Here is a 14272-nt window from a genome sequence, read left to right on the forward strand (position 1 = left end):
ACTTTAAGATTGTATTGTTAACGTAAACGTATCACAATCAAGAGTGGAGATGGTATTCATAACTTAGAAGTTTAACGATTAATATATATTTTAAATTTTGTTGTATAGATTAATTTGTAATTTAGTCGTCAAATTATTTGTTGGAGACGACAATGAGTTGATGTAAAATTGGCATTACATATCTGTTTTAAGGGATAGGTTGGGGTTATTCGCGTGTATGTTAAAAGAAAATCATTAGTCAACACGGTTCTATTGTATTATTTATTTATGCGTATAAAATATTAATAAAGATTGCTTTACCAAAAGATATTGAACTTATTAATAAATTTCTCATCTAAATGTATATAGGGTCTAGGTATTTTACAAAGTGGACAAAAATAGAAGAAATTGCAGCCATACAAAAAATTCTTTAAAATAATAATAATAATAATAAAAATTATAACTCAAAATTTAATAAAAAACAAAAAAATATTTTCACTGTCTTTCTCGTTCTCTAAAAAAAACCAATGTTGAGTGAAAAAAATCATTGTGTTTTGTGTTTATTTTCGTTATTAATTGTGTCTTTTTACCTTAACATTGTGTTTTTTTTAATATTGTGTTATATTACTCAATATTGTGTTATATTTTACGATTTATTGTGTTTTTTTTAGCTATAATTGTGTATTTTGTTCATTTCTGTCATTATGTCTTTGATCTCGGCATTGTGTCTTTTTGTCAACATTTTTTTTGGAATGAGAATGATAGGGGGAACATTTTAGTTTTTTAAAATTTTTTCGTTCTTAATTTATATTTGAGTTATGATTTTATTATTATTTTTTTGAATTTATTTTTAAGAGTTTTTTTTTTTTGTGTGGTCACAAATCCATCTCACACTTCTCATTTTGTCTCCATTTTAATAAAACGTTTATACTACTTATGGAAAGTGCTTTTAGAATATGGCAAAAGATCAAAGTAACCATAACGATTTAAGAGAATTCATATTCAATCTATACGTGAGTGATGTTTTTATAACGCAGCCAGTGTCAAAAGTTCTACACATCTTCTAGCATCAAAAGCTAGGGTGTTACCAACAATATATAAAGTATCTAGTGGAGACCACCTTAGAGATTTTGTCATGATTTGCAACAACACCATTATTGGTAGAGCCTCGTGCAACATCTTTGATACATTATTAATCTCATTGTTTTTAATATACGTATACATTCGATCTACACATACCCACATTTATCACTTTATATCTTGTTTTATTTCTCAAAGGCTAATTTTATATTGTTTCTATCCTCAAAAGTACAAGAACCATATGTTTTGTTTTGAAAAAAAGCCCCAATTTGTGACAACTTATATACAAAATGAAACGTTGTATATTCTTGGGAGTTGAATATTAATAAAAAGCGTGACCAAGCACAAGCACATGCCATATTAATTAAACTATAAATACGAACTTTATGTGTACCTAATTTGCGATAAGAATTAACAAGTGTTATAAAGATCTCAAAGTCCATTATCTTAATGTTGTAATTACACTGTAAACTGATTATTTTTAAATGATAAATATATAAAAAAAATGAGCTGGATACCATACTAGAATAAATAATTATAATTGTATTATATGGCAAAATAACTCTTTAAATTAGGATGAAAAACGAACACGCAGAACCAATATATGAAACATTCGAGTATAAAACCGGGTATGTAATTAATAATAAAAAAGTTTCACAGATACGTGATGAATATGATATTAGGTGATACTCGATCCAATTATTCGAAATATACATTCTTGTTTACCATAACCATACCCAAAAACATTTTTTTTCCTTGGACAATAGAATAATACACTAAGTCACTAATGTTTAGTTTTTATATTTCTAACTTCGTATTGTAATAAAGTTATATAATAGTTTGAACAACACGACATGTGTTTGAAAATCATAACGTACAATTCTTAATAAGCTAACAAGTAAACCTGATAAATAACTTATGGTGTTGAGATAAGTATGTGATACAAGTTCACAATTAAATTTGAGACCGAGATTACCAATATTAATTCAAACCATTTCAATATCATCCCTAATTGTAATTATCTAAAATTCTACTACTAATCCCCTACTTATGGTCTAGTGGTAGGAAGACTCGAGTTCTCCCGTGAAGATCCAAGTTCGATTCTTACTTGTGTCACTTTGGTTGAGTATTAAAAATGAAGGATTTGAGCATTGTCAGTTCGGATCACGAGCCCACCCGGGTTTTTGTCCCACCGTCTGTTACGCTAGAGAGTTCTGCTGTTGTGACGGCACAATGACTGTCAAGTGACAGGCGGTGGTATGGTTTCCCAGGGGAACACCCAAGCTAAAATTTAAAGCCAATGTGAGCCCGGTTAAGACAACATAATCTGGCCAGAGTAGGGCAACGAGCTCTCTAAATTGAAGAGTGTGTTGACCTAAAACATAAAAAGAAAACTGTCGTTCTAAAAGAATCTAAAATTCTACTATACATTGTAATCTTTAATAAATATAATATTTTTTTTTAAATAAAAAAATTCCTCCACCTTTACTTGCACTTGCAAAATAGTAAATACAATAGTTAATCAATTTTTCTTTTATTTTCTTTTAATTAACTCACGTATTTAATTAACCAGTTAACAGGTATAATTTGATACATTTTGCTTATACTACGACTATATTTTCAGGTTTTTTGCTATAGCGAATACATCAAAACAAAATAACTTAATGCTCATAGTAAAACGTGAGTTTGATCTTGCTAGAGTATATTATTAATAATTTATATTCCTACATACATAAAAACTCCATTAGAGGACTATGAGACGTAAACTTTAGTGGAGGGTTTCATTTGGGCAAGTTTTAATAACTTGTTATAATATAAATTATTAAGATCAAACACACGCGTTATGCGAATGTATAGTTTTTTTTTTGTTTCAATGTATTTGCTATAGCAAACGAAATAGAAAACCCAAAAATATAGTTGCAATGTAAGAAAATAGGTAGTGAAACATATTTGTTTCATTGTTTTTAATAATATGTAATGTCCAAAATCAAGCTATCAAACTCACATGCTGTAGCGGGTACCAAACGAAAGATTGACTAAAAATTGTAACGGGCTTTGTTGATTGGCTAGTTGAGTTAATTGGAAGGAATATAAGACGTTCACCAAATCAAAAAAAAAAAAACAATTTAATCTTAGTAGGATACTAGTTGATTTGCACACACACACAAAAAAGAAAAAAAAAAAAGAAAAAAAAAACCTAACTAGTAATATCCAAACACCTAGCTACAAGAATCATATTAAAGCTTTGTTTATATAAAAAAAGGTGATAGAAATCAAGAGTAAATTAGGTGGATCCGAAACAAAGCATGTGCAATTTGGTGACTTCGGATTTCATTATCTGGCCATTTTTGTAATATGATTTTACTTGACACTGACCTTTGACTTTGATTTTTTCATTCAAACTCTTTTAACTTTTTGTTTATTCATAAAAACAAATAATAAAAATTTTGATGTCATGTCTCATTAATAAAACAACTCTTTATACTTGGAAAATGATATGTGTTTTCGTATTTTTGTGGAATACAAAATAAACAATGAAAATAAATTATTTAAATAGAAGAAATTTTTGTAGGCAAATTAAGAAACAGGAAGTGGGGGATGTTTCTTGGTTAAATAGGCTTTTCACATAAAGTGTTTAATTTAATGTCGTGCTTCTTAAACCATTAAATAGTTTCAATATTACATCTTACTTTCGATAATAGATTAATAGTTAAAATAAATTTTGGTGAATTATAGAGGGAGAGATTAAATGAGAAAATCCACATTTATAAGCAATTTGATTCGTAAAACCCACAAATAGTTAATATAGTTTTTTTTAATGTAATTTTACCTGCAAAACAAATTTGTTTTGCGTAATTTACATAATTGAATCACATTGAAATAAAGAAATTAGTTTTACATAATTTTATCTGTTGTTTTACATATAATCAAATCAGTTTTACAAAGTCGTTTTTTTTTTAATATTTAAAATGTTGTTGTACATGTACAAGTACAAATAATTATAACATAAATTTACATGCAAAAAAAACATACGAGTATGTCCTTTTTGTATTGGCCAACCTAATTGATGAAAATACCAAGTTACACAATTAAACCGTTAAATGATATAATATAATATGAAAAGTGTTTCTTTTCCCTAAAGAATCAGTCCCAAGCTTAGATGCACAAAAACTTTTATGCTCGTTTATTCCTTTTCATGTTCATGTGAAGAAAAAGGGATAAGAGGGAATCTTGACTTGCAAATAACTATCACTTAACAACTTGTAACCCTTGTTTAGGGCTCACACAATCTTCAACCCCCTTTTAGAACCCTAGAAGAATGTGTAAAAAGTTACCTCCCATTAAATATTCAAATCAAATACAAACCATATTTTCTTGACACCCTGGAAGAATCACACCATATCTCATTCCAACCCACCCAAACTTTTTATCAAATCACTATACAAATCCATTCATATATATATATATATATATATATATATATATATATGGCTGATTTCTTTTGAGAGTCACTTTGAGTTTTAAGAACTTAAAAGAACTCAACGTAACAATTTTTTTGAATTTTCTTCCATATATGTAATATACGTAGGTTACATGTACGTAAAAAAATTACAATGTAGCTAAAGTGGCATGCTAATGTGGCTTTATAATCTTAAATTCTTGGAACCTAGTAAGGATGGTATGATTGATGGCTAATGGTTGGTGAATGTTTATTGAAACAAAGGCAAGCAATCCTGACCATGTGAGACCTTTAAGCATGTGGTCATGCTCCAAGACCAGCCATCAGACTCAATTGACCCACACAAAAACAAGCTTACTTGATAAGATGGATATGCATTAAGTACAAAATTACATGTAGATAATGCATGCATGCATGCATTACATCACTTGTACTTTGGTAATAATATATGTTGACAATCATTGTACCGCCTATGTACATGGAGGCACATGATGAATGTATTCTACTCCACAAGCTACCATCAAAATGCATGTAGTAGCTTGCTTAGCCAAGGGACTTTTCTTTTATATGCTTGCTTGTTAACTAGGCAATTTAAAGTTAAACAACACGATAGGAACGCACCTTAAAAGGGTTATATTGTTAGTATTCTAGGGTGTTTACAGTATTGTTCAGCCAGTTTTAATGAAGTTTTGAACGAACAACTAACTATGATTTTGGAGAATGACAACCTAAATAGAAAAATGATACTGTTTTGGCAGTTTAGCGGTTTGGTTTTGACAGTATGAGGGTTTAAACCATTTTTTTGTATTTCGAAATCATTAGTTTACATTAAAATATTAAAAAATAATAAAGATGGTTTATGCAATTATGCACTTATGGGCATTATACATATATTCCATAAATGAAAATGAAAATAACAATATAAATAATAAAACTCAAACGACCAATTTGGTTTACACGACCATATTCATGTTATGAACTGGACTAAGCCACTAGACCAGATTATCATAAAACCCAAACCACGAACCAAACTATTTGGATGTCAAACCTGTTAAACTAGCTGACTTACTTCGGTTTAGACGATTCTCGCCTATTAGTATTGTGCCAAAGTAATGCACTACAAAAGGGGTTAATAAACTGCAAATTGACAACACACAATGCATGTAGTAATAGTATATACAATATAGTTAAGCCTCCTCAACTGACAAACTCCACATGAAAGGGCCAGACTAGACTGCATACCCCATCAACATTACATTGTCCACATGGCTGCCCAGATCTGACCATCCAAATTCTCCAAAATAATATAAATATTTCCCTCTTAAATCTTAAATATATATATATATATATATATAATTGCTACTCATTTCATTTCCCACATAAAACAATCCATCTATACTTCCATTTATTGCTTCAATATCCCCTTTGTGGAGCCAAAAAAAAAAATCAAATTTCAAAAATCTTTCTTTCTGCCATGATCACCTGATCATAAAGTGCAGTCAAAATTATTGAATCCTGCACATTCTTTCTGCCACTTTAACTAAACAACAATCAAGTTTCTATAAAACCAAAGCAGTGGTGGTGGAAATTAATGGCTACAAAGGTTGCATACAAAATAAGAGAAGATAAGCAAGGGCTGCAGAAGCAGCTGGGATGCATGAATGGACTTTTACAGCTTTTTGACCGTCGTTACCTTCTCGGCTTACACCGCCAAGGCTTGATCCAAAAACGGTTAACTGCAGGTACCGGTTAAATACAGTTATATAAATTTTAGTGTAATGGTTGTTATGTAACTGTTGTATCTCAGTTTTCCAACTAACTTTTAATTTTAATCCACCAGTCATACTTTTTTACCAAAAATATAATAATATCTTTGTTTTGTCCTTGCTAGTTTTGGTGTAACTTTAGTGCTCATTTAAGGGGTTAAAAAGTGGTTAACTTATTAGTTTATGATTATTTAATGGTTCTCATATAAAACTTCTGAAATTATCAATATTAATTAAGGAGAATAAAGAGAATTGTCCAGTTGACCAACAGTTAAAAACCAAACAGCCACTGCCTTTTTTCTTTTCAAATTAAATTTTGACGGTTGAAAATAACTATACACGATGAAAACGTATATTGAAAAAGTGCTTTTTAGCCAACATACGCAAACCCTTTTTCTTTTCAAATTAATTTTGACCGTTGAAAATAACTATAAACGATGAAAACATATCTAAAAAAAATGCTTTTGCACCAACAGGTGCAAAAGATGTACCGTGGGCACAAAAGTACACTAGGAGGACAAAATATGTATCTTGCGTCTCAAAAAATTACTTTTGCATCATAGAGTGCAAAAGATGTATTGTGGCGCAAAAGTACACCACGAGTCATGATATGGTGTGGTGGTATATCTTTGTCAGTGCAAAACTACGCCATGTGTGACATAGTAATTGGTTTTTCTTAACATTTGAAAGGTTAAAATGATATGTTTTTTAAAGCCGGTTAACTATTTTGTTTAACGTAGCCGATTAAGCATGCTATTTTAGTGATTTAAGATTTTCCCAATAATATGTAATGACAAACTAGTTGTTGTTTAGGTGAAGGTGAAAAGGAGTTCAAGAATGCATCTAAGGTGAAGAAAAACAATGTAACTTGTAGTTTTTTTACTTTTTACCATATCTAAACTTTTGCATAAGCATAAGTATTTAACCAAAATTTGAAACAAATACAGGAGAGAAACCAAAAGAATGGACCCTCAGTTGACTCATCAAGAAACTCATTTTCTTCATCTTCATGCTCATCTACCACCTTCTCATCTTTTGATTGTAGTAAAAGACTTCAAACTGAATGGCAACTGCCATCTGAACTCACATCTCCAAACTTGCGCAAAAAGCAACCGGATTGGTCCTTACCACCACTTGATATCAGAGATGTGGTCAAAGAGTCAATGACCAGAGAGACGCGAGTGACAAAACAAGAACGCACGCGCCCCGTCATGAAGCACATCGACTCCCCGAGGCCTTTCGTGCATCAAAAAGCCAGAAAAGACCAAAACCTTGCAAAGGTACACAAGAGTTCGTCTTTGGTCAAAGAAGTCAAGGAGGTATCAAGATTCTCTTGTGATGAAAGAGAATCACAATATTCACTAAAGTCAACTTTCAAAGTCAAAGAGCCTCCAAGGCTATCATTAGATAGTAAGCAAAACTCACACTCGAAGTCCATGAACAAGCCAAGACACGAGCCTGGAAGTAATAAAAGACCATCATCGGGTGTTGTAGCGCGGTTAATGGGCCTGGATAGTTTAACAGACTCTGTTTGTGAAGTTGACCAATTGGTTTCAAGTTCTCCAAGGGTGCAGTCAAAGATTAGGCCCGCTTTGCAGCAGCACGAAGGCAGTGATCGGGCCAGAAAACCTTCTGTTTATGGCGAGATAGAGAAAATGCTGAATGAACTCAAGTTTAACACATCGGCGAAGGATCTCAGAGCGCTTAAGCAGATACTTGAAGCAATTCAAATGACCAAAATAGGGTTAAACAACAAAGAGCAATATCTGGAAACACATAAACCCGACGCACAATGTTCACCCAAAGTCAAGGGAACTAGCTCGCCAAAGAGACGTGAACTCGTGAACCATGCCATGAAACCAGCTAAGATGGCTGCAGAACCAAAGATGATAACAGGTCATCATGGTGTTAACCGCATGGCTCGAAAACAGGTGAATGACCGAACACCAAAGAATATGAAGGTGACTGATAGGACACCGAGCCCAAAACTGCATAAGTCGAAGAATGGTGTTGAAAAGCAATGCTTTAACGGGCCATTATCTGATTCGGTCAGAATCAAAAAGCAATCCAATTTGAAGACTAAACACCCAAAAATCAAGACCATTAATCAAATGCAAAGCATTGATCAGCCAAAGAGAAATCATAGGGTGATACAGGTTGGTTTCCAGTTTCTTTTACAAAATATACATGCACATACGCACACACGCACATTTTGAAGGCGAATGATAGATAACCAAGAATGTGGGCAACCAGGATTTGATGCCTAAAACTAATTTATTAATCTCAAACTTTAGACTTTGACTATAACTATTTTCTCTCTTCATGTTTCACATGTGAACTTATCAGAATTATTCCAACACATTTGCAACAGATTTAACTTACTTAACATGTGTCATTTTTAACCTTTTCAGAATAGTTTCACTGAAAGATTGATAGAAGACAGGCCAACGGTTGAGCTTACCAAACTTTCTGTGGAACAACCGAGCCCTGACTCGGTTCTTGATGCATTCTTCATAGAAGACACACCATCTCCAATAAAGAAGAAACCAAATGAGAATTTACTCGTTGGTCAAACCGATGAAGATCACCATTCCAAGTTTAATCATGTAAAATTAGAAAACAGTGCTCGACTCATTCAACAAACCGAAGAATCAGTGAACTCCACTGATGAGAAACACACAGACCACGAATACATTAGTGAGATATTATTAGCCTCGGGTTTCCTAAACGATCTAGACTCTGCCATCAGGATAGTCCAGCTTCATCCAACCAGCACCTTAATAAAACCAGACTTGTTCCACCTTCTTGAAAACTCAAATGCTAAAGACGACGAAAAGAGCGCAAGGTGTAAGTCCAACGAGACAATAAAAAGAAAGATGATATTCGATTCTGTGAACGAAATTCTCTTCCAGAAACTAGTCAACATGGATGGAAAACTATATGGAAGGTTTATGAATGGAGAAAAACTATTGAAAGGACTGTGGTCAGAAATAGATGCTCTACAAAATGGCTCTAGAAGATGCATATATGATGAAGATGATGATGATGATGATGATGAAGTTATAAACATTGTAAGTGCAGACTTGAATACCAGATCAGGAGACTGGGAAAGGTGTTGTTGTTATGAGGTTCCAAGCTTAGTGTTAGACATAGAGCGTTTGATTTTCAAGGATTTGATTGATGAGGTGGTGAATGTAAAACAGTGAATCTTATACTCTTAATAAAACTGTAACATATCAACTATAATGGTAATTTAACTATTTTGTGTAAGTGTAAACTATTTTTTTTAAAGCTAATTTTCTTTATCGATTTTACTTTATATTTCAAGCGAAACTAAAACCAACAACCATTTGATTGGTGTTAGACCTTTTAACTTTTTATTATTGAATATTGTTTCTATATCCATAATATTCATAGAAAAATCAAATTACCTTTAAACTTTTCCTTAAAGGGAAAAAAATAGTAATAATAAACATACATTAATATAACTTTTACACAAATGGCCTTTGATCATGCAAGTATTGATATAAACTTTAGAATTAAAGTATTGATATAGGATATACAAGTTTTTTCTTGATATACAAGTTTTTTTCTTAATAAATAGATCGTGCTAAAAAAAAACATTGTGTTCATGTGAAACAACAAACACATGTGACGTGTTCGTCTCATGTGTGGGCACGATTTCCGGATTCATATCGTCTTTAGGTTCGTATAAAATTTCCGGGTTCGTATCGTGTTCAACTTGTTAACCCATAAGTATGACCAGTTTAGCGGCTTTAGCTAATTAGCTTTTGACATTTTTGCACCTTTGGTTATGAGCCTTCAAAGTCTTTTTCACCTTATGATCCTAAAAGTTCATAGCAATTTATAGTTAAGATAAATATTCATGATCTGGTTATGTGATTGGTTCATGCGGCGCGCCGTGGTGATGTCAGGTTAACATGTTTTCTTTCTTTCTTTTAGCTAAATAATTTATGTTTACGATTTAGTGCTGATATTGTCGCTACCAATTGAATTCGCATCGACTTCCTCCGCAACGTGTGGGTTTTGTTTTCTTTTTGGTGGAGTTTACTAATTCATGTTTACGATTTAGTGTCATACCGTTGATATCAACTGAACTAGTGTCAACTCGCCACCTTAATGCACAATTTTGTTTTTTTTTTCTTTTGGTTCGCCGTGCTTTTTTTTTTAAAATATGTTAAATTGTTGTATATAGGCATTGATGAGTTTACTTTTTGAGTTTACCAATTCATGTTTACGATTTAGTGTCGATGCCGTTGATATCAACCGAACTAGTGTCAACACGCCACCTTAATGCACAATTTTGTTTTTCTTTTGGTTCGCCGTGCTTTTTTTTTAATATGTTAAATTGTTGTTTATAGGCATTGATGAGTTTACTTTTTGGTTCTTGTACATTGGCTTTTTAATATGTTAAATTGTTGTTTATAGGCATTGATGAGTTTACTTTTTGGTTCTTGTACATTGGCCCGAGAATGAATGGATTGACGTCGGTTCACCACCGCAACACGTGGGTTATTTTTTTTATTATTAATATGTTAATTTGTTGTATTTAAGCAGACAAATTTATTTTTTGGTTCAGTTTCAACACAATCACAAATACCCCTTATTACAGAAGGCGGGAATCACTAATCACCAAACAAGAACACAGCATGTATAAATAAAACTATTCGTGCTAAAGACCTCAAACTTAATCTGGTCACGTTTAGGACTATGCGAGCCAGACACCATGTGTGAAAAGGCCAACCAAATGAGCCAGGCTAATATAGGATATAAAGCCAAGCACAAAACCAAATCCAGATCAAATTCAACTACAAAACCAAACCATGCACATTCAAATCCAAAGCAAGTTCAACTACATAAGTTCTAGATATTTCATTTTTTAAGAAAAAAACTAGCGGATTTGCAGGTCGGCCCATTTATTTACAACACAGCCCAAACACAAGCCGTTTATTAGATTGGTTAGGCAGGCAACAACCTGCTAGATCAAATTTGTGTACCTTCAGCCGTCAACTAGTTAGGCGGGCAACAACCTGCATACGACCTGAACCCCTTTAGCTAGCCCAATACTTGATCAAATTTGTGTAACTTCAGCCCTCAACCGTCTTAGATGAAAAAATACAATTCTTTCTCTCTTCCCAACACTACCTGTATTTCTGGCATCTCAAAATTAGCACGTGCGCATAATGTGTTCATCATCTCCATCCAGAAAGAACATAGTTTGATTAAAAGTGTCTTTTGGTAACTCTTTGTCAAAGAGGGTAAACTTTGGAATTTTGGTATAGTCCTCTTCAAGGCTATTTAGCTAATGTCATCACAAGGTCACAGGTCTAGGCGATACATCCCTATAGAAACATCTGCATTCTAGCGATCATCCAATCAAGCATTCTAAGGGTGGTAAAAGTCACTAAATCCAACCACAACTAGCAATGCCCACGTCAAGCGTATACAAGTTAGTAGAAAAATATTTTATAGAAGCACTACTGGAAAATATGGTAAATATTCACAAAAAAGAGGAAGGGGGGGGGGGGGGGGGGGAGGGGTTCGTGCATCTTTAAATCTTATTGTTTGGTATAACTACGAAAAGCTCCTTTCAAGATTGAAAACTGTCGACTTCGGATCACTTAGAAATAATGTTTTAAAGGATTTCTCCTTTACAGTTCAAATGATAAGTCATGGCTCCTGGAGCATTAAATCTACAACCTGAGTATAAATTGCAAATAACAAAGATAATCTAAAGGTCAACAAGAAGGTTGCACACTGATGTCAGTTCTAGCCATGCAAAGATAATATAACTTGACTACTTGAGCTACAAATGCAAACTACAAATGGAATTATTTTCATTCATACATGATCTGAAGCACCAAAATTTCAAAAATAAGGAAACACTTGTGTTAACATGCCATATCTCTAGGAAAACAAATGAACTAGAACAAAGTCACCAAGAAGTAAAAAGTAATGAAAAAAATTAGCATTGACAAAAACGACATCTCGAGAAAATACAAGCATACCTCATAAAACCTGTTAATGTGGAAACATTCGCCTCCAGAAGATTAATACGGATTCCAAACTAGTATACAAACCCGATTAATACGGATTCCAAACTAGTATACAAACTCTCATCTAAGTTTCCTAATTTACAACTTGATCATTTTCCCTACAATCTTCAACATCCATCGGCTCCTTGGAATGTTTCTCTGTTCTACTTTCTTCCTCTTTGTTCAAAAACCAAGATGCAGCTTTTGCAAAATCGAAAACCTTTTTGCTAGTGTGAAACTTCACTCGCACTCGAGGTCTCTCACTCAAAACAACCTCTCTACCACCTTTGTCAGTCTCGTTCCCACCACTCCTAACTTCCTGACATTCTGGACCAACCGTATCCAACCCAGAAACATGATTACCGTAAACTTGCACCACGTCTTCTTCCTTAAGTTTAGCAGGAAGCGAAACCAAAGACACCTCCTTCTCACCAGGCTTTAGAGAAACCGCGAGAAAAGGATTATTCAATCTCTCGTTTCCAGAAACATTTCCCGGTTCAACAATAACCGGAAACACAGACTTGTTACGTGTGCGAAACTGCTCCAACTTTGATTGTGGTAGTGGTTCTAGAACCTTCCGTTCTTGATCAACTTTATCCGGCCGAATTTGAGTTTCTTTTGTATCTAAAGGTATGCTTGTATATGTCTCGGGATCGGGAAACTTAGGTAACCAAAGGGGGAGATTGTCAGTTGGTGGCGTTTCACCAGCTTGTAAAAAACTCGGGGTTGACTTCCGTTGTTTAGAAATCGGAAACGAAGGGACCGAGTACGCAAATGCTATTTCTTCGGTCAGATTAACATACTGCGAAATCTCTTTAACAATTCCCGACCCCCACAAACAATTATCTCTATCCGACGCTCCTACGAACCCCTGTGACAGATTCAAATCTTCCAGCCCTTGAATTACATCAAACACATTACACTCCGTTCTACTCGCTAAATCAGCATAAAAACCCGACGCCTTCCCGGTCTCACGAACATATTTGCACGCCACACCCGATAACGTCTCGAGTGCAGACTCCTGAAACCCTTGAAACCCTACACTCTCGCATATTTGCGCCACGGCAATCCTCGCCACCGCCTGTGCGAACTCGTCCTTCTTTCGTCTCCGCTTACTCACCCGAGACTCGATTTCGATTACACTCTCTCCACCTCCTCCATCGCTCATATTACCAGCTTCATATCACTTCAAAATCTCTAATAAATAAATAATTGACCCACAAAACACAAAACCCTAATTCCTAATAACCCTAATTTGCTATCAGTCGATCGATTTCTTTCCGATTAATGTAAACTTAATGCAACAAATGTCGGTAAAATCGAAAGAAATGAACTTACCGGTGGTAATTGATTTGATGAATTCGTGAAATGAATTGATGAATCGGGTCGAGCATCAAGGGTTTTGAATAAACCTCGAGTGAAAACCCGGATCCGTGGAGATGACCCGAGTTCTAGAGAGAGAAGGAGGGTTTGATGAGAAAGAAAGAGAGGGTGGGTCTTGGTTTTATAGGAAGTGAGCTGAGGGAGTAAAAACAGTGAATGGCAAAAACAGTCCCTGAAGTTGTTTATTTTTAACGACTAAATTACACCAAATTTGCCTTTTGACAAAGCTCGAATCCTTGACTTTAACAGTTTAACACTCTGTTCTCGAGTTAATTTAAGGGTGGAAAAGAAAATGAAATTGAAGGAAAGAAAAATACTATTATGTTCAAGAGGATTATTTTTAAGAAAAGAAAGAAAAGAATGTAGAGAAAATTATGATCCTGCATTCATTTAATAGAGGAAAATAAAACATATAGAAGGAAAACAATAAGAAACAAATAGCAAGTTTGAAGAATATGTTTTCTTTTTAATTTGAAAAGAAATAGAAAGAAAAAATGAAATAGGAAAGAAATGAAAACAAAAAAGTTTTCATTCTTTTCTTTTCTCTC

General features: G+C 33.7%; 2 protein-coding genes across 2 annotated transcripts; one reads left to right on the top strand and one right to left on the bottom strand.

Annotated features, from left to right (window-relative positions):
- Window positions 1–6110: 6110 nt before the first annotated feature.
- On the top strand, window positions 6111–9491 carry LOC143593540 (protein LONGIFOLIA 1-like). Its single transcript, XM_077073145.1, has 4 exons — window positions 6111–6261; window positions 7099–7148; window positions 7233–8441; window positions 8697–9491. Exons 1-4 carry the CDS (start codon window positions 6111–6113, stop codon window positions 9489–9491), a joined length of 2205 nt encoding a protein of 734 aa, XP_076929260.1.
- A 2944-nt stretch (window positions 9492–12435) lies between these two features.
- On the bottom strand, window positions 12436–13726 carry LOC143593543 (uncharacterized). Its single transcript, XM_077073147.1, has 2 exons — window positions 13680–13726; window positions 12436–13527 (listed from the first exon to the last, which is right to left on the bottom strand). The coding sequence occupies exon 2, from the start codon at window positions 13507–13509 to the stop codon at window positions 12436–12438; it is 1074 nt and encodes a 357-aa protein (XP_076929262.1). The 5' UTR covers window positions 13510–13527; window positions 13680–13726.
- Window positions 13727–14272: the final 546 nt, after the last annotated feature.

This window comes from Bidens hawaiensis, unplaced genomic scaffold, assembly GCF_021521415.1.
Source record: "Bidens hawaiensis isolate Kalapana, Puna unplaced genomic scaffold, B.hawaiensis_p1.1 tig00042300_1, whole genome shotgun sequence".
Lineage (NCBI taxonomy): Eukaryota > Viridiplantae > Streptophyta > Magnoliopsida > Asterales > Asteraceae > Bidens > Bidens hawaiensis.

Excerpts from the sequence above, each read along its gene's own strand:
- LOC143593540 (XM_077073145.1), top strand. The coding sequence starts at position 6,111 with ATGGCTACAAAGGTTGCATACAAAATAAGAGAAGATAAGCAAGGGCTG. Across the intron at positions 7,149-7,232 it reads CTAAGGTGAAGAAAAACAAT|GAGAGAAACCAAAAGAATGG; the intron begins GTAACTTGTAGT and ends AAACAAATACAG. Across the intron at positions 8,442-8,696 it reads GAAATCATAGGGTGATACAG|AATAGTTTCACTGAAAGATT; the intron begins GTTGGTTTCCAG and ends TAACCTTTTCAG.
- LOC143593543 (XM_077073147.1), bottom strand. The coding sequence starts at position 13,509 with ATGAGCGATGGAGGAGGTGGAGAGAGTGTAATCGAAATCGAGTCTCGG.